Here is a 21,260-nt window from a genome sequence, read left to right on the forward strand (position 1 = left end):
TTGTGCAGTATAAATTTGTCCTTCAAACATTTAATGTAAATACTGTAGAATTCCATGTATTCCTAAGGACTGCTTCTTCTGGGGAGTGCCAATATGGCTGACCGGTGGTTTCAAAAACCTCTTCTTGGCCAATACATAGCATCAGCAATCCAGGGTTTCTACGGGGTGTTACAGGCAGCCAGTTACCCACGGATCCGCAGCCTCGGCCTTACATCTAAGGGGATCTCTCTGAAATAACCATAGATTGAAATTTAAATGCATTTACTTCATTGTAATCACACAAAGTTATATAACTCTCCTGTCAGTCATCGTTGCATTACATCAGAATAACTGCTATATAGGCAAAAACAATGGAATAAGCAATGTGTCAGACATCACTTGCCTAATCATCTAATGTACAGAAATACCAAATGTACAGAAATAACCAAATGTACAGAAATATCTTACTTGATACGCTCTCGTTGGCTGGCCCTCGCTTCATACTCGTCGCCAAACCCACTGGCTCCATGTCATCTACAAGACCCTGCTAGGTAAAGTCCCCCCTTATCTCAGCTCGCTGGTCACCATAGCATCTCCCACCTGTAGCACACGCTCCAGCAGGTATATCTCTCTAGTCACCCCCAAAACCAATTCTTTCTTTGGCCGCCTCTCTTTCCAGTTCTCTGCTGCCAATGACTGGAACGAACTACAAAAATCTCTGAAACTGGAAACACTTATCTCCCTCACTAGCTTTAAGCACCAACTGTCAGAGCAGCTCACAGATTACTGCACCTGTACATAGCCCACCTATAATTTAGCCCTATCAACTACCTCTTTCCCAACTGTATTTAATTTATTTATTTATTTTGCTCCTTTGCACCCCATTATTTTTATTTCTACTTTGCACATTCTTCCATTGCAAAACTACCATTCCAGTGTTTTACTTGCTATATTGTATTTACCTTGCCACCAAGGCCTTTTTTGCCTTTACCTCCCTTCTCACCTCATTTGCTCACATTGTATATAGACTTGTTTATACTTTATTATTGACTATATGTCTGTTTTACTCCATGTGTAACTCTGTGTTGTTGTATCTGTCGAACTGCTTTGCTTTATCTTGGCCAGGTCGCAATTGTAAATGAGAACTTGTTCTCAACTTGCCTACCTGGTTAAATAAAGGTAAAATAAATAAATAAATAAAATATTCTCTCACACACATGGAATCACAGGAGGTCTGAGGGCAATTTTACAAGATTGAATTTATTCACTATTATACAGATCACATAAGGCCTTCATCGTCATACACCATTCTCAGTCAGACAAATCCCCTGGTTTGCTGTTGATGAACAGTACTTCATCTTTCACTTGCTATTTCACTTTTGTATTATTTTGTTGTCACACTTTCATGTTTTAAAATAATGAGTTGTTGAACCTTCTCCCTTGGTGTGTTGTTAAATCATGCACTAAACTGAAGTGGCCTTAAACCATTCACAAAATTGTAATTTTTTTTACTTTCAAATCATTGAAATGCACACTAAAAAAAATTCTACCATTGACTAAAGGGCAAAGTGTTAGACCCCCTAACATACAAATAAACAACCATTTTACTATAGTATGCTCTTGCCTTTTTTCTTCAATGAACTGCAGATCTGTCAAAGCTGTGTCAGAAATGATGTGACGCAGCCACATTGATCCTCTGAGCCAAAGTCACATTCTAATGGGACAATTTGTTTTTCCTATCCATCTCCCATCTGATCTGTTGTGTGTGTGGTAATAATATACTGTACTGGGTGAGGAGTCACTGCAGCGTTAGTATATTGATCACAGAGACAACTGCCTCCCACAGCATGAAAACACAGAGGATAAGTACCAGTGAGTGATCCCAAGTATTGAGTAGAGTTGACCCTCAATACAACCAATAGTTTTGACTGATCTGTTCTGAGCAGGCAGCATGAGAACAATCCAACATGGCCGACAGAGTACCGCCATGCCTCCTGGCCAATCCTCAGTCAACCCCAAAAGGTGCCTGTGGCAATGATTTTATCTTATATTGGTAGAAGAATACAGAATATACCAGGAGTATTCATTAAACTACTTTACCTTGACTACTTGTTTTTTTTTTCAACAAGAGAGAGGACAGTTAAACACCAACATAAATCCCATAGAACACTGGAGCTAGATACTCTATGCTTTGTTGACATTCCTGGGCATGAGTCCATACATCTCCATAGGATATACTATACTGTTATTACTGTACTGTAGTTCATTGCCGTGGTAGTGTTTTCTGTATGCACACCTTACCTCAGTTTAAGGTACTTAATATTAGATGAGTACAAAGAGTTCAACTGGCTAGACACCCATAGCAACATATCCGGCATCATTTTGCAATAGGGCAGTGGTTTCCATGGCCGCCAGATAACACAGTGGAACAAAGACAGTACATAGAGGACTTGTCTGGTATAACTAATGTCTCTCTAACCTCTCCCTCATTCTGTTACTGTCTGAGGTGTCTGTCAATATTTCCCATAATCAATGTTCCATCATCAAACCCTAACTGATGGAGTGGACCTGAGGTCATCTTAACCAAGAGCATTCCTCTCCTGGATCCTAAAGGGCCTGATTAACTGACCCTGGCTCAAACTTACTTGCCTAAACAACACCAGGCGACTTCCATATTCACAACCATTAGTAAAGCAACAGCAGTTTGAAAAAGAGAGGGGGAACTGCATGCTATTCAAACCTGCATTCTCAGAACAAACTATTTTGTCTTGACTAAGATGAAAGAGGAATGTGTAATCAGTATTATGGTTTGGTTTTCCATGGGGTTATAAAGTGAGCCCTGAATCCTCTAAAACAACACTTTTATGACAGGGTCATGTTAAGGAGTCCCTCTCTACTACTGCCACACCCACCCAGCCATTAAAACAAAGTCAATTGATCAAGGTTGTATTTCATGGAACTTCACACTAGAGTTTAAAAGTGCTTCAGATAAGTATGTGGATACAAATACAAGGGTTTGGATGTAAACAACATTTTGATCTGCCAAGGCCCCTTCAGAGAGGCAATGGGTATGGCTGATTGAGCTGGGAACTCAACACACTAAAACATTCTGGCCCAACAACACCCTTTTGGGATACATTTTTTTAAAACAAAAACACTCTGACCATTAAAGTGCATCCTTGGATGTCTCCCCACTCTCCCAAACTACCCCCCCCCCCCCCCCCATCCCCACTGAACCCCCCACACCACATAGCAGGGGTCCTTCAGGCAGAGGTAGGCTCTCCAAACAGCGGTGTGGCACGTTACTGCCGACAGCCTTCAGAGCACAGTCCATACATCCAGTGGCTACTTTCATTAACAAACAGAAAGAAACGGATGTAAAATTATTATACACAAATAACAACATAGCTATGGGCACAAATCATATCTTCCAACTTGACATGGAGGCTTGGACTTTTTCTTTATAGTGTATCATTAGGGTTAAAATGGTTGGTTGGCAGAGAGAGTCTTACTGTAACAATGAAACCCACTCTGTTCTTTCCCCTGGGCCTCCTGTTGGTGAGTCCTAGAGTCACATTCCAGGTTATCAGGGGCTATAGGGGGGTGGAGGGGAAGAGTCAGCATTGGGATCTGCACTGGCACACAGGTGGCAGGTCAGCTGGATGCTGTTCACTAGTGGCAAGTTTGTTTGTCAAGCGCTCCTCGTCTCCTCTCTCTCTTTATCTATGTTATTATCAATGACCAAACAAGGTAGTGTCAGTGTGTGTGTTGGTGTGTGTGTTTGTGTGTGTAAGTGACGGAGGTTCAGCATCATCAGATCAGGGGTACGGCGTGTGCTCCCTTCTCAGTGTCTTTCACAGTGTCTTTCACAGTGTCTCTTGCTCAGTGGGGGCGCAGTGGGGGTGTTGGTGGAGGGGGGGAAGGAGGGACTGCAGGGGTGACTGGGGGGTGGTGGGGGGCGACTGCTGCAGGGGGCTGAATTGCGTGGTGTTGGGGGGAGGGGAGGAGCGGTAGCAGGAATAGGTAGAGCCACCAGTGAGGGTGGTGGTGGGGGAGGCAGGGAGGCCAGCCAGGCCAGTGGGGGAGTCCAGGAGGGGCTGGTTGTAGAAGAAGAAAGCACACTGGTGGATGAAGGTCTCGATGATTGTCTGGTAGGTCCGCGTGGCCGTCAGGGCGTCCATGGTGGTGAAGTCTGGCCGCATCAGAGTGGGCCAGAAACAGATGGACAGATTCTCACTGGTCATCAGGTTCTGTCTGCTCAGCTGGCTCACCCTGAGAGAGACAACACAATACACGTCCATCAACAACAGCATGACAACAGCTACTAGTGTAATAACATTATTACACAGGTGTAAGAGCTACTTGATGATACATGTTACAAAACGTGCAAATGGTTTCAGTCACAATGCAGTCAGGGCCAAGGTCATAGAATGGAACAGTTAGCCAGTCTGATCTGCACTCACTTGTGTAAGTGGCTCATGACAAATCTGAAAACGTCATAGTTCTCCCTGGGGAACTTCCTCAGCACATCCTTCATGGTGTAGAGCCTTTGTTCCCTGTCATTGATTTCTGTGCACACACACACAGGGAGGGGGTCAGTGCTATGACTCACATGTTTTCAACACTGTTACTCCATATGCAGTACTACATACAGTATACATCGACACACAGTTATAATATATCATATTTTCTGAGAACAAAACACGACATATCCTTATCCCACCCTCTACGAGAAATCCTCCCCAACACTTACTCATCCTGTAAGAACTTGACTGTCAAAAATCACAAGAATCATTCCCTGAATAACCATTCAGCACCACCCTTGTACCCCACCCTGACTCCCCCACCCTGTTCAATGTCTTACTGAACCCTTCAGAACCCTTGTACTCCTCCCTAACCAAACCCTGCTCAATGTCTTACTGAACCCTTCAGAACCCCAGTACCCCTCCCTAACCCCAGCCTGCTCCATGTCTTACGGAGCTCCCCAGTACCCCTTCCTAACCCCAGCCAGCTCCATGTCTTACTGAGCTCTCCAAAACCCCAGTACCCCTTCCTAACCCCGGCCTGCTCAATGTCTTACTGAGCTCTCCAGAACCCCAGTACCCCTCCCTAACCCCAGCCTGCTCCATGTCTTACGGAGCTCCCCAGTACCCCTTCCTAACCCCAGCCAGCTCCATGTCTTACTGAGCTCTCCAAAACCCCAGTACCCCTTCCTAACCCCAGCCTGCTCAATGTCTTACTGAGCTCTCCAGAACCCCAGAACCCCTCCCTAACCCCAGCCTGCTCCATGTCTTACTGAGCCCTCCAGAACCCCAGTACCCCTTCCTAACCCCAGCCAGCTCCATGTCTTACTGAGCTCTCCAGAACCCCAGTACCCCTTCCTAACCCCAGCCTGCTCAATATCTTACTGAGCTCTCCAGAACCCCAGTACCCCTCCCTAACCCCAGCCTGTTCAATGTCTTACTGAGCTCTACAGAACCCCAGTACCCCTTCCTAACCCCAGCCAATTCTATGTCTTACGGAGCTCCCCAGAACCCCAGTACCCCTCCTAAACCCCAGCCTGCTCCATGTCTTACTGAGCCCTCCAGAACCCCAGTACCCCTCCCTAAACCCAGCCAGTTCTATGTCTTACTGAGCTCTCCAGAACCCCAGTACCCCTTCCTAAACCCAGCCAGTTCTATGTCTTACTGAGCTCTCCAGAACCCCAGTACCCCTCCCTAACCCCAGCCTGCTCAATGTCTTACTGAGCTCTCCAGAACCCCAGTACCCCTCCCTAACCCCAGCCAGTTCTATGTCTTACTGAGCTCTCCAGAACACCAGTATCCCTTCCTAACACCAGCCTGCTCAATGTCTTACTGAGCTCTCCAGAACCCCAGTACCCCTTCCTAACCCCAGCCAGCTCCATGTCTTACCGAGCTCTCCAGAACCCCAGTACCCCTTCCTAAACCCAGCCAGCTCCATGTCTTACTGAGCTCTCCAGAACACCAGTATCCCTTCCTAACACCAGCCTGCTCCATGTCTTACGGAGCTCCCCAGAACCCCAGTACCCCTCCTAAACCCCAGCCTGCTCCATGTCTTACGGAGCTCCCCAGAACCCCAGTACCCCTCCTAAACCCCAGCCTGCTCCATGTCTTACTGAGCCCTCCAGAACCCCAGTACCCCTTCCTAACCCCAGCCTGCTCAATGTCTTACTAAGCTCTCCAGAACCCCAGTACCCCTCCCTAACCCCAGCCTGCTCAATGTCTTACTGAGCTCTCCAGAACCCCAGTACCCCTCCCTAACCCCAGCCAGCTCTATGTCTTACTGAAGGCCTCGAGCAGCTCCACCTGCAGAATGCAGGGCACCAACGGCTCCGGCAGCTCAGAGAAGAAGGCCTTCAGAGCCCCAGCCACCGTGTTGATGGCAAAATCCTTCTCCACCAGGTCCAGCCCATGGTCTAGAGAAGAAAAGAGGTAGAGGGATAGAGAGGTAAAACAAGATGGGGGAGAGGGAGATGAGGAAGGTGAGATTTAGAAGAAGAGAAAGAGGAGGGAGTGGTAGAGGGAGGTGAGGGGTAGAAGGAGAGAAAAGGGGAGAAAAACAGGTAGGGGAGGGAGGAGAGAAAGGGGAAGAGAGAAGAATAGGAATAGTGTGTAAGAGGTAGTCGGCTTTGTCACTGTTCTAAATATATTTTGTTGTAGGCCATAATTTCCTCTACAGCTCATGTGTCAATATATTGATTAGCCAAATAACTAACCAGGGTTAGTCCAGGGGTTAGGGACAGAGTGTGGTGAGTATTACAGTCAATCCATTCATGGGTCTGATACAATGTTTTAGACCAGACAGGACTAGGTACAGTAACTCACCCTGGTCAAACTGCCTCTGCATGCTCTCCATCTCACACTTGTTCCCGCTCACCCTGTACAGCCCCTCTGTGTTGAGGCCTGCAGAGAGACAGAGATTGAAACCAGGAAGAATGCTTCATTCCATCGACTCCATCTGCATTACATCATTATCAATTTCCTGTAAAGTCAATGAGGGCACTGCTGAAGTACAGAACTTGATCACTGGCTAAATTTGCTCTAGTGTAGTTAGTTCTTCTTGGATTATTAAACGTAAACAGAGTTGAGAAGAAAAATAGTCATTACATTCACGTTACAGTTTTTTCATTTAGCGGATGCCCTCATCCAGAATGGCTTACATTAAAGCACATTGAAAATGAACAATCTCATAAAGTGAATATTGTAAGTAAATCTTTCACAGTGCACCACTAAAAAGACATTACACATGTTCATAATTCAGCACCACAGATTTACCTCAGAATTATCAACAATAAGATTCTGCCTAAGTGTTGGACAGCATCCACATCAAATAGCATAACGAACAAGACAAATACACACACAAACACAGGGGAGAAGAGGAGACAGAAAACAGTGACCTACCTGTGGTCTCAATGAAGTGGACACACTTGTCAATAAAAAGTGGGATAGGTCTGTCTGGGAACACCACATTGACCAGGGGTACCCCGAAGTAGTTGCTCTCCAGGGGCTTGGGAATAGAGGGCCGAGGCTTTGGTCTTGTTTTCTGCACAGAAACAGAAATGTTGAAATTGTTAATGACCAAGTCCATATTAGAATGGTTATTCATTATGTCAACACTATTTTCAATTCAGCTGTAAGCTGGCAAACCAAATTTGCCTTTATGTATTCAGCATGAACAGCTGCCACATCTAGTCTTAGTCACTCTGAAATACAGGCTTAAATTCTATCCACTCACTTTTGAATGTACTTTATGTGAATAGAATATTAGCATGGAGGAATAGTTCTGATTAAAACAATCAAGCAATTACACATCAAAAAAGTTATTTAGAAAGTAGAGTTCACATGAGAAATCATATTAACCATGTTGTCAATACTTAACCACATTTATCGTATCAAAGCTAGCCATCCATTTACCTAAACTTGAAAGACAATCGTCATTCAAACTTGAAAATGATAGTATTAACCCATTAGCAGTTAATAAGAGAAGAATACTAAGTGAAGAAGCACGTACCTTGGCAGTTCGCCGTAGGCTCTTCAGAATGTTCCTCTTCTTGGGGTCCTCTCCCTCCTCATTGATGATGTCTCCTTTCAGGGTTCCGAACTCATCCTCCTTGGTTTTTGGCAGAGCTCCCATCTCGTCGTCGCTGCCAATGAAGCTAGTGCGAAAGCTGCTGAACTTACCCAGGCGTTTGGAGCGGTCACGGTACAGCCGGGGCTTCACCCCCGCCGCTGAGAACTTCCTGCAGCGCTCCAGGGAACTGCTGTCTGCCTCACTGTCCGAGCCGTTCCCATTTGAGTGCATCCTGTTGGCGTTGCGGATGGTGATTATCTTGCCCTGCGTGCTGTCATGGGGCACAGAGTAGATGATCTCCTCATTGCTGGGCCGGGGCTTGGACACAGCATCCATAGGCTCTGCATAGTCTGAGGGGTCGTAACCTCCGTCCCCACCTGGTACCCATGTCACAGCAGAGGGCAGGGAGCGACGGTGGCCCATGGTATCCGTGTTGTAGGGGTTTCGGCCCACCTTCCGGAAGTCAAAGGTCACAGTGGGCTTGGGCCTCACCTGGGGAGGGACCTTGCTGTTGAGTTTGTTCTCAAAGGAGCTGATGTCAGAGATGACAGAGACATCGCTGGAGTCCAGGTCAGGCAGGTTGAAGCCCCCACCATGGGAGGTGAGTGTGCCATCGAAGTAGGGTGGGGAGGGCTCCACGTCATCCACATCAGAGTCTAGGAACATGTTGCCAGGGCTGGGTGAGCTACAGCGAGGGGAGTAGGCAGTGTCATTAGTGCAGGCCTCAGCCACGTTATCATACATGTGTGTTGCCTCCACAATGTTGCGTTTCTCCACCACCTCCATCAGGAAGTGCTGGAACATCTCTATCCTGTGCAGGCCGCCCACCACCCCTCCAGACCCACACACCACACTGTTGAACCTGCCTTCTATCTCTTGGGCCAGCTCCTCTCCCTGGACTAGCTGCTCTCTGGCAGACTCACTTTCTGTGAGCTCCACCTGGCTCTCCCCTACTGCCAGCAGCTGAACAGGGATGATGTCCTGGATCTCACACAGGAAGGCACATAGAGTCTCCAGGGAGGCCTTGCGGCGGGCTGAGTACACAGCAATGTAGCCATGCACTAATCTGCTCTTCCTCAGGGAGAAGGAGGCGTGGTAGGAAAGAAGGGAGAGCTCAATCACCTGTTTGTGAGGCCCCACTGTCTGCTCCAGTATCACTGAGGTCCCACTATTGGATGTTGGCCTGCAGTGCTGAGGCAGTAGGAAGGGAGAGAGGAGCTGTTCCACGTCGTAATTGTCTCCACACATCAAGCACATGACGATGCGGATGTCTGCCTCTGGGCTGGGCTGGTGAGGAGAGTCTCTTGGGCCTGGAGGTTTAGGGAGCAGAGGTGGGGAGCTGCTACTAAAAGATGAGCTCCTCCTAGAGTCCAGGAGACCCCTCAATACTTGATTGATCTGACTGTCATTCACATTGTGCCCATAGCCCACACCAGGAGAGGCTGGGTCTAGGAAGCTACACTGCAGTCTCCTTGCTACCTGCTGTCCCTGTTTTATTAGGCCTAAGGCAGTTTCTCCCCCAATATCTGCATATGTCCCTACTCCCCTTTTAGTAACCAAGAGCAGAGATGTTAAAAGCTGAGCTATATGGCTGTCCCTTCTACCTATAGTTGACTCCCGCAACTTTTCAATGCTTTCTACGACGTAAGTTAGGGACTCTTTTGAGTTGTACAGACACAGGCATCCATGGGGTGTGAAAGTGGGAGTGTGAAAGGAATTTACAGGAAGTCGTACGTTTCCCTCGATAGGTCGCAGGGTCAGCTCATACATTTTCCCATCCAGCACATACCGGTCGTCATTGGTACACAGAGTCCTGATCTCATTGGCAAACTCCCTGGCCAGTCCGTCTTTGCCCAATATCACAAGGTTGATTCGGTCAGCTTTAATATCCCCAAAATGGGACTTCACATTGAAGAATAGGTAGCATGTTGGGAAACGTGAGGCCAGGAGCTGCTCTATCTTGAAGTCTCCACACTGTGGGCTGCTGGGACAGGTCTCCTTGGTTGGGTGGTAGACAAAGTGGATATGCTTCAACACCAGAGCATCTCTCTCAGCTGGAAGCTTCTGCAGGGTCTTGAACCTCTGCTCCTCCCCTAAAACCTCCTGGATGGCCCCCATCTTCTCCTTGCTGGGCTTGGCATCCACCTCCAGCTCATAGAATAGCTCAGAGTACTCCAGCAGCAGCTCCTGGAAGTCCTCTTTAGCGTGGTCTATTATCTCTTTCTGGTGGCGGTTGTAGAGGTCCAGGTACTCTGATTCCTCCAACCATTGGTAGAAATCTTCGTTCATGATGAAGCTGCGGGCCTCTTCCCAGGGCTTGCCTGGCGTGACAAAGGGAGAACAGGCCAGCTTGTGCTTGAACTCCTGCCTCATCTCGGCCCGCTTGCACTCATTCCTCAGGTGCTCCAGGTGGGCGTTGAAAATGTACTCGGCTGGGGCCGTCTCCAACAGGTCTGAGGGGATGCGCTCATCCTCCATGTTATCTATGTGAGACGTGTCCTCCCATGGAGAGTCCTCCAAAACCACAAACCAATGGGCAAAGTGCTGCTTGGACTCCAGGACCTTCTGAACCCCAGACCAGCTCAGCTGGTCGATCTCATCCAGGTCAGGCACCAGGGAGCTAAGTGCTAGAGGAAGAGTGCTCAGATAGATTTTCCGACGTCTCTCAATGTGCTCCTGTTTCAGGCGGTACACATGCTGCTGGAAGAGCTTCTTGCATTTCGCTGTACCCTCTAGAAAGACGTATTCCTTGAACTCTGAGGAGCTGTGCATGCGTCGGCTGGTGTTAAGCCAGGTCTCGTTGTGGTTCTTCACTATGCGGTTGACTAGCCATTCGTATCGGTCTTTAGCCAGGGCTATCTGCTGACTCTGGAGCTTGAGGGCTTCAAAGTAAGGAATGATCTTGGGCTTGCCCCTGCTCTTATCAATGAGTTGCACCAAAGCAATGAAGGCTAGGTCAACATTGATGTTAGAGCGTGCAGATGTCTCCACTACTGGAAGACTCTTTTTAGTGATGGCAAAGGTGTGAGAATCTTTGATGTAGCGTTCAACCCCCTCATCACACTTGGTTAAGACCAGCACAATGGGCTTCTTTGTTTTGCTCAGATGACCGTAAAGGTTTGTGACAAACTTCAACTGGTCGTCAAAGTTGCGGTTCATCCCCCTACTGACATCCATACAGAGCATGAACCCGTCAGCCTGTATCTTACCCTCAGGCATCTGCTTCTGCTCAAAGTCCTGCTCCAGCCCCAGCTGGTCCGTGCAGAAGTACATAAGCTTCTCTGCAGAGGCCAGCTTGGTGGAGGCCGCCCTCTTGATGTAGGGCTGCATGGCAGTGCTGCGGTGTGGTTGGAACGTCTGGTCATCAATGAACTCGGTCTGCTCCACCACATGCATCCTGCACTCCGGCCCCTCCTCCACCACCCGCCCCACCTCCCCCCAGAACAGGAAGTGGTCATTGTTAACCACTCTGCCCCCAAAGTCGCTGGTGCTCAGCACTGACGTGTGGTCCAGATAGAAGTCATCAGCACTGGGGCGCACAAAGCGGTTGCACAGGCAGGACTTACCCACTCCACACTGGCCCTTCTCTTTCTCCGTCCCTGACAAACCCACAACAATAAGGTTGTATGTGGGTGACTTGGCATCCTGCTTTTTCGCCATCATTATCGTCTGCTGACACTCATCCTGCCATATTCAGGGACTCGATAGAAGAGTACACCTGGATGTGAGTGGCAGATTAGTTGGTGTTTCCTCTAGTGTGCTTCATGTTTTATCAACAGCAGTGTAGGGGTGTAGCAAAGGCAGAGGCTTCTCTCAGTCATTCCTAATGTAGCTATGAGCCTGTCAGGAAAAAAAGAGAGCACAAAAATCTAATAATTAGCTAAACAAAATCTTAATTTATGTTTCAAAGAGGAACAAATATTAGTTTGAGCCAAGTTAACCTTATGTCTGCTCTCTTCATAAAAAGAACAGTCAAACACCTTCACAAGAACGACAGTGGTTAAAAGACAAGACTAAGAATAATTTCCCTTCAACTTAATGAGAGAACACTGAGTAGGGGCAAGAATTTCTCATTTCTAATCCGCTCTCAATCTGGGCTGGCCTTTTAATAGAACAGGGTCGTTCCAGCTCAAAAAGTACAACAAAGAGTTGACACACACCATCTCAGATTGTTCTGAAACCGTTTCTGTTGTTAGAAACAGAACATTAGTATTCCTGCAACATTATTTTGTTTTAATATAAATTGACCTAATTGATTGCATCCAAATTGGCCATTTAAAATGTATAGGATTCATATAATAGTCAATAAATATAGTACCTAACATCCAACTTGGACCAAACTTTTTTTCTAACAATGAGTTACACATGAGGAATCCAAAGGAACGGTCAAAAGTCAGTCACGGACCCCCCCATTCCAATCCCACCCCAACAACGAGTATATCAACAATCTAATCAAATGTTATTAGTCACACGCGCCTAATACAACAGACCTTACGGTGAAATGCTTACTTACGAGCCACTAAACAACAATGCAGTTCAAAAAAAGTATGAATAAGAAATAAAAGTACCAAGTAATTAAAGAGCAGCAGTAAAATAACGATAGCGAGACTATATACGGGGGGGGGGGGGGGGGTACCGGTACAGAGTCAATGTGCGGGGGCACCGGTTAGTTGAGGTAATATGTACATGTAGAGTTATTAAAGTGACTATGAATAGATGATAACAACAGAGAGTAGCAGCAGTGTAGGGGGGGGTGGCATTGCAAATAGTCTGGGTGGCCATTTGATTAGATGTTCAGGAGTCTTATGGCTTGGAGGGGTAGAAGCCTCTTGGACCTAGACTTGGTGCTCCGGTACTGGTCTGTGTCTGACAAGTAACATGAAGCTGCGGCGCTGAGTATTGTTTCTCCATTATATGTAATATATTCCTAGTGAATTTGGTGAATGTTTCAAATGGTAACTTTTTAAGAATTGTGGCACAAAGCCAATGCAAATCAATAGTACCTATGTTAGCATTTTCACACTTCATATTCAAATCATCTGAAAGTATCTAAAAAATATATTATGTAATTCAATGGTTACTTATAGATGATTTGGTTATGAAGCACAAAAATACTATTATAGATACCACTGACTTGCATTTGAAACAGTGGCCTGGTAAACAAAACCAAAGCATGGATTGTCGTCATTCATGTTACCCCTTTGCTACTATAACAGCCTCCACTCTTCTGGGAAGGCTTTCCACTAGACGTTGGAACATTGCTGTGGGGACTTGCTTCCATTGAGCCACAAGAGCATTAGTGAGGTCGGGCACTGATGTTGAGCGATTAGGCCAGATTTCATGCTGAAACAGGAAAGGGCCTTCCCCAAACTGTTGCCACAAAGTTGGAAGCACAGAATCGTCTAGAGTCCTTGTATGCTGTAGCGTTAAGAATTATCTTCACTGGAACTAAGGGGTTTAGACTGAACCATGAAAAACAGCCCCAGACCATTATTCCTCCTCCGCCAAACTTTACAGTTGGCACTATGTATTCGGTTCTCCAGGCATCCGCCAAACCCATATTCGTCTGTCAGACTGCCAGATGGTGAAGCGTGATTCATCACTCCAGATAATGTTTCCACGGCTCCAGAGTCCAATGGCGGCGAGCTTTACACCACTCCAGCCGACGCTTGGCACTGCACATTTGATCTTAGGCTTGTGCGCTGCTCGGCCATGGAAACCCATTTCATGAAGCTCCCGACAAACAGTTATTGTGCTGACGTTGCTTCCAGAGGCAGTTTGGAACTTGGTAGTGAGTGTTGCAAACGAAGACAGACAATTTTCACACGCTACGTGCTTCACGACTGAGCAAGTGGTTGCTCCTAGACATTTCCATTTCACAGCGGCCCATACAGTTGACCGGGGCAGCTCTAGCAGGGCAGAAAGTTGATTAACTGACTTGTTAGAAAGGTGGGATCCTATGACAGTGGCATGTTGAAAGTCACTGAGCTCTTCAGTAAGGCCATTTGTACTGCCAATGTTTGTCTATGAAGACTGCAAGAATGTGTGCTCGATTTTATACACCTGTCAGCAACAGGTGTGGCTGAAATTGCCTAATCCAAATTCACTGAGAATACATTACAAAGGATGAAGAAACAATTCTCAGAGCCGCAGCTCCATACTAGTTATCAGTTTTCTATTTCTGACACTGTATCCCAGTGGAGGCTGCTGAGGGGAGGAGTAAATAGAATGGTATCAGAAACATGTTTTTGTGTTTGATAGAAAACTATTTGGTCCAAATAATAATGTACGGTACTTTATTTATTAAATATTAAATATTATATGAATCCTATAAATTAAAAATGACCAATTGGTGTACAATCAATTCGTTTAATTTCTCAAGATCAAATGATATCTCAACAAAATGAGATGGTGGGTTTGATGGCTTGCTGAAATGACATGGAACAACCCAACAGCAAATGCAATGTACAAAGAAAAACTCAATATCCCTGCAAATCAAGCGAAACACTAAATATGTTGAGGGCGTATGTAGTGAAAAGATTACATTGTCTTTTTTTGCCTTGTATGAGAGATGTCACATGAAAGGAGCCTAAATGGGACCGGAGACATGGGTACTCTCCGCCATGAATACACAAACTTCAACTCAATGACAAACGTATCACATGTAGGCTACTGACAATCCCATAAAAGGATCACAACAACTGCAATACAACATAAAGTACAATACAACATCAAGTACAATACAACATGTGAGGAGTTGGTCATGTTAAAGTGGATGAATCAAGGTTAGCCCTAAACCCAACTTGGGATTTGGATCATTAACCTGCTAGTTAGCAGTTAGGTTCCCTAGCCACGAGGCTGTACTGTACTTCTGCTCAGAGCTATCTTTTTTTAGGGTCTTTTTCTGCCTACTTTATGACTTGGCAGGTTTTTGAGTGTGAGCAGGGATGGGAGTGAAGGGGAGGAAAAGGAGAAGCACTCACACTAATTGGAGTCCCATCCTACCTATCGCTAGCCAAAAGCATTGAGGGGATGGATGGTCTGTGTGTCTCATAACCATGTAAGATACGTCCTTATCTCGATGGTGGCCAAGGACCTCTTCAGACAAAGGGCTAAGCAGTGCTCTTGGTTTCCTTGCCAACCGGGACCTTTAGCTGGTCACTATTAAGGATCTATGCTCTTGACTATGGCCTTGATCCTGAATATCATGATCATGGATGAATGACAACACACATTTAGGTAAACATCAACCTCTTTAGACAGCAACAAAAATATAAACTCATCAGCCAGAGGTCTGTTTGCACTGTTCTTATTGTAATAGCTTCCTAATTGCTGTGTTTATACTGTTGCCAAACAAAGAAAAAAACACCAGATGAAAAGATCTGCCCAGCATACAGACAATCCCTAATTAGCATAATCCAGTCTACTGTATGTAGACAGTAACCTATCATCGTCACCAGCATTAGAATCAGGTAAGGTTTGGTGTATTCTTGTCTGTCAAATTGCCAAGCAGTATATTTGACACAGAGGAAGGGGCCATACTGGAGATACTCCATAACTACAACCAAATGATGACAAGAGGATGCACAAAGTACAACCAGAAAACAAATCACACTTTATTATTGTGATAAAATCACACATGTAAATAGACTATCGATGTACTTACTGTATCAATATTGACATGAAATGTGGACTACAAACTGACAGGCTGCTGCCATTTAATAAAACTGTTTTCATTATTATTGTTTATAAAAGGAGGCATCTCCATATATTCTAAACCTATAAAAAAAATCCAGCATTTAAAACATGTCTAAATAGCCCATCAAAGGCAAAGTAGGCAGTCCATCATGAAGCTCAGCTGTGCAAGGCCTGACTGACAACCAGATTGAACAGGCAAATTATTTGGAAATGAAAACAAGCAAGTCACTACCCTACCCTCTGATTGTAAAGATACATACTTTTCTATATTCAGAAGCGCAAACATAATTGCGCCATATTGTTCGACATTGTCAATATATAGTGGGTTGGTTACAACTCCTTATCCATATTTGAAAGGATATTTAACAACGATTTTGAAATGAATGTTCATGAAAAGCACTGGCCACGCCAGGCCTCTTGTCCACAGAATGAAATAGCCGACTCGTAACTAAACCCATTCACCTCGTATTTCTGAATCCACTTGCACTTTTTAATCATCCCTCTCTTCACCCAAAGATACATTTGTAACAGACATTTGTAACAGACAATTGATACATTGTGAGTAAATTGATGATGAGAATGTTTAGCTTGAACACTGGTTTCCGTCTGGGTTTCAGATTAAAATGGGGAGAAAGTGAATACATACCATCGCATTCTCCCTGAATCTGTCAGGCCAGCGCTTGCCGCAGCCCTCGCCGCCTGATACACATGGACAAGAAACACAAATGTGGCTCGTTTGATTCCGAAACAGACACAAATAACTATACATATGTTATTGTTAGCTTGACAGATTAATTTTAAGTCTATATCCCTATTTTGATTATTTACAATTCTATTGATATTTTCGTTGTCTTTGTGATAATAAAACTACTAACGTAAAAACAATGATCTTCCTGTTTTTTTTTCTCTCCTCGGAGAATAAAAGCTTGTTTCACCGTCTTTTCCTTGGTTCACCACGTTGCTTTTGACCAATTATTATGTCCATTGTTGTGCCAACATTATGCTGGATCGATCATGCACGGGACACCAGTCGAGGTTGCTGCAATTGCCGTACAAGGTTTATTCTAAACTGGCTTCATGCAATAAATTGGTAACGTCTTTATCAATTTAACAAGAGATTGCGTGTGTGTGAAAGTGTTTTTTCCCCAGCTTCCCAATAATGGCGGCGGCCCTCCTCCCGGAGCTAATTCTCCTCTCCTTTTCTCGGAAAATGGGGAGCTACGGAGACAGACGCGGCAAAGACTCGCCCAGCGGCGCACACACACAACTGCAGAACGTCGCTATTTACAAAGGCTGCTGTCATGCCGACACGCGCAATCACCATCACTGCTACAAAGGTGACTTTAGCCAATAAATGTCAAGGGTGAGAATGACGGTGATATATCTCTGTGCATTCCTGCTTTTCACAAACGAACCAATATATTTTTAATATAGTTCTATTTTGTCTGAACAAAATGACATCGCCTGCTTTGGTAGGCCTTATGTCTTTGTCTTTGCCTTATTATTTTATTATTGTGTCCTAATCTAAATTCACCCAATGCGTCATAGTAATATTTGTTCAAATTATTATTATTAGGCTCATCCCTGTTCTGAGACAGGTCCCAAAAAGTCCCAAAATAGATTAAAATACTTTCAAGTAAAAATGAAAGGATAGGCCAACTTTTTAACATTGTCTAAAAACTAATATTTCCTATCCAACATTGTACAATATACTCTATCTTGGAGTTTCCACTAGCTTCTAGAGACTATAGCCACAAAGTCAGATTCCACAGCAACAAAGTCAGATTCCACAGCAACAAAGTCAGATTCCACAGCCACAAAGTCAAAATTGGCAACAACAAAAAAAGTTTTTAGCTTTTTTGTCTTAGTTAAGGTTAGCAGCGTGGTTAAGATTAGAGTTATGTTTAAAATCAAATTTTAAGAAGATACATTGAAATGGGTGGAGTTTATAACTTTGTGGGTTAAGTGGGTTTATAACTTTGTGGGTAAAGTGGGTAAAGACTTTGTGGGTAAATAACTGGTTTTAATGTCTATCGTACAGAAGCTAGTGACGACCCAATCTTGTGGGTTTCTATAAATCTGATGCCGTAAAGGCTATTGCCGCCCCCTGGTGTAGCCTACTGTTGTGTACGTATATTTGTACAAATAAATACAGGTTTTACACGTCTATGCATGGGACCAGTGCTACTGCAATATATATGTAATAATTTAGCCCGAATACGCGTTGAATATATGCAATAGATACATGTGAAGTTCAGCCACAGCAGCACACGTCACACTAAAATTAGATATTGGCTAATTGATGACGTACTTCCAAAACATTTGCGCACGGGGAGGCAAGCATTGGAACGACATGGTGACAGTTCGTCTCCTGACACTTTTCTAATGCGGTTGTTTGAGTGGATTACGGAGCTCATGTGGGATTTCATAAATAACGGGAACATAAATTAAGTATACAGCTTTAAGGTAAGCTTTAATTCAAGCATTTTCTTATCTGTGGCTATATCATTGCTTCAATTAGCTGAAATATTGCATTTATGGATAAGGTGATCAAGGCTACTCAAAGGAGGAACTCATCATGGTATTTTGTAGCTGAGTGCAACCTTTGCAGCTAACGTTAGCTTTATAATAATAGTTAACAAAGTTACCCATTATATCTGTCCAAACTTGTATCGCATATGCTTCAGAATTGCCACGTTGTGGAAAATGTATTATTAATAATCTGTAGGTTAAATGCTTATTACTAAAATCAGACTCATAACCAGCACACTTTTGCTCTTGTGTTTGCTTTGCAAATTGTATACTTTGCCAATATGGTAATTTTCACTTGACTTTTTAAATATATTGAATACAAGATTGTATTTATTTGCAAGAATAAAAATATATATAACCAACTGCTACATTCTCCCACTGGTAATTTTGGGGGGGTTATTTCAAGCAAATATTGCATTTATTGCAATTTTCACAGCGTATTAAGTTTTGCAATCATGCTTAGGTTATAGTTTTAACAGGTGAGAAACAATGTTCCCTCAAATTTTGGGGTGCACTGATTTATATGATATAGCCTAAAGTAGCCTATATGTGGTGTTCAATGCAGGCCTAAATTGCATGAGACTTTTACAAATGTTTTTACATTATGAAGGGCTTAATATTACTGAATACTTTTTGACTTGGTCTGTAACACCATGGGCCAAATAGTTGTCTGTGAATTGCATTGTATTGTGTTGTATGATGCAAGAAACCACTATACGAAATAAAATGTATTATTATTACCATACAGAGAATTAGATAATGTAGGCTACCCCTCTGCCAATTGGCTTATTTGCATATTCAAGCCTGTCTCAAAATACAACACTGCCCATTTAATTAAGAAGTAAGCTTTTTACCTGACTGGCCTTTTAAAGACAGCTTGAAATGTAGCCTACACGTTTTGTCCTCTTGTAGGAAGCAGTAACTCCACCATTGCTGACCTATATTTATCTACAGTGGCGACCCATCATTCAGGGCAGAGCCACACCTGTTTAAAGCCCCATATTTTTAGCAAAAAAAAATAAAAATACACTATCTGTCAAAAGTTTTAGAACACCTACTCATTCAAGGGTTTTTCATTATTTGTACTATTTTCTACATTGAAGAATAATAGTGAATACATCAAAACTATGAAATAACACATATGGAACCATGTAGTAACCAAAAAACTGTGAAACAAATCAAAATATTTTATATTTGAGATTGTTCAAATAGCCACCCTTTTGCCTTGATGACAGCTTTGCACACTCTTGGCATTTTCTCAACCAGCTTCATGAGGGAGTCCCCTGGAATGCATTTCAATTAACAGGTGTGCCTTCTTAAAAGTTCATTTGTGGAATTTCTATCCTTAATGTGTTTCAGCCAATCAGTTGTGTTATGACAAGGTAGGGGGGTATACAGAATATAACCCTATAAACAACAGTCCATCATTACTTTAAGATGAAGGTCAGTCAATAGAAGTTTCTTCAAGGGCAATGGAGTTTCTTCAAGGGCAGTCACAAAAACCATCAAGCACTATGATGAAACTGGCTCTCATGAGGACCGCCACAGGAATGGAAGACCCAGAGTTACCTCTGCTGCAGAGGATAAGTTCATTAGAGTTACCAGCCTCAAAAATTGCAGGCCAAATAAATGCTTCACAGAGTTCAACTAACAGACAGATCTCAACATCTACTGTTCAGAGGAGCTTGTGTGAATCAGGCCTTTATGGTTGAATTGCTGCCAAGTAACCACTACTAAAGGACACCAATAATAAGAAGAGACTTACTTGGGCCAAGAAACATGAGCAATGGTCATTAGACCTGTGGAAATTTGTCCTTTGGTCTGATGAGTCCAAATTGAGATTTTTGGTTCCAACCGCCGTGTCTTTGTGAGACGAAGAGTAGGTGAACGAATGATATCCACATGTGTATTTCCCACCGTAAAGCATGGAGGAGGTGTTATGGTGTGGGGGTGATTTTCTGGTGACACTGTCAGTGATTTATTTAGAATTCAAGGCATACTTAACCAGCATGGCTGCCACAGCATTCTGCAGCGATACGCCATCCCATCTGGTTTGGGCTTAGTGGGACTATCATTTGTTTTCAACAGGACAATGACCCAACACACCTCCAGGCTGTGTAAGGGCTATTTTACCAAGAAGGAGAGTGATGGAGTGCTGCATCAGATGACCTGGCTTCCACAATCCCCCAACCTCAACCAAATTGAGATGGTTTGGGATGAGTTGGAGCGCAGAGTGAAGGAAAAGCAACTAACAAGTGCTCAGCATATGTGGGAACTCCTTTAAGACTGTTGGAAACACATTCCAGGTGAAGCTGGTTGAGAGAATGCCAAGACTGTGCAAAGCTGTCATCAAGGAAAAGGGTGGCTATTTGAAAAATCTCAAATATTAAATATTTTTTGATTTGTTTAACACTTTTTTGGTTACTACATGAATCTATATGTGTTATTTCGTAGTTTTGATGTCTTCACTGTTATTCTACAATGTAGAAAATACATAGAGTATGGGGTTGGTAATGTTAGGCTCCCGAGTGGCGCATCAGGTTTCAAATCCAGACATATTCATATTCTTTATAATGCTTTTGAATGACACTTCCGGTTTTGGTGGGAAATACCGGGTTACCCGGGAGAAAAGTGATTTATTTCCGGCATGGGACATTTGTAAATACCGAAAATATTAAACCCTAGCGTGGACTGTGCTAGCCTCCTCTGTTAGATCAGCTTGACCTTGGAATGAGCCTCCCTCCTCACTGGAAGATGATATGTTTTCTCTTTCTGTGGTGCATGAGGGAACATCATTATCTGACATATTTCAGTCAGCTGCGGAATGTCACCAAATATGCAACTGTAATGCCAAGGTCAAACTCCTTTATAAAATTAATCAGTTTCTTATTAGCTTATTAAATATGACCATGCACTCTGTTGTGTAAACTGCAGTGCATAGGGTCACTCAGTTGCTTTTT

At 44.1% G+C, this 21,260-nt stretch overlaps 2 protein-coding genes across 4 annotated transcripts in view; one reads left to right on the forward strand and one right to left on the reverse strand.

The window, feature by feature from the left end:
- Positions 1-1,219: 1,219 nt before the first annotated feature.
- LOC110537346 (rho GTPase-activating protein 35) lies at positions 1,220-17,036 on the reverse strand. Of its 2 annotated transcripts, none has more exons than XM_036937331.1 (8): positions 16,704-17,036; positions 16,415-16,467; positions 8,011-11,910; positions 7,401-7,542; positions 6,825-6,902; positions 6,284-6,415; positions 4,443-4,548; positions 1,220-4,251 (listed from the first exon to the last, which is right to left on the reverse strand). In XM_036937331.1, exons 3-8 carry the CDS (start codon positions 11,731-11,733, stop codon positions 3,846-3,848), a joined length of 4,587 nt encoding a protein of 1,528 aa, XP_036793226.1. In that variant the 5' UTR covers positions 11,734-11,910; positions 16,415-16,467; positions 16,704-17,036; the 3' UTR covers positions 1,220-3,845. The 2 variants fall into 2 exon arrangements, with proteins under 2 accessions (XP_036793226.1, XP_036793224.1); XM_036937329.1 differs by having other exon boundaries at positions 16,644-17,036.
- Positions 17,037-17,950: 914 nt separating this feature from the next.
- The window catches only part of LOC110537347 (unconventional myosin-Ic), a 34,575-nt gene continuing 31,265 nt past the window's right edge, over positions 17,951-21,260 (forward strand). The window contains exon 1 of one of the 2 annotated variants that reach the window (XM_021623305.2): positions 17,951-18,234. The gene's annotated coding sequence lies outside the window, so the exon portion shown is untranslated. The remainder of the gene's footprint in view (positions 18,235-21,260) is intronic. The other variant, XM_021623306.2, reaches the window with a different exon arrangement.

This window comes from Oncorhynchus mykiss, chromosome 12, assembly GCF_013265735.2.
Source record: "Oncorhynchus mykiss isolate Arlee chromosome 12, USDA_OmykA_1.1, whole genome shotgun sequence".
Classification (NCBI taxonomy): domain Eukaryota; kingdom Metazoa; phylum Chordata; class Actinopteri; order Salmoniformes; family Salmonidae; genus Oncorhynchus; species Oncorhynchus mykiss.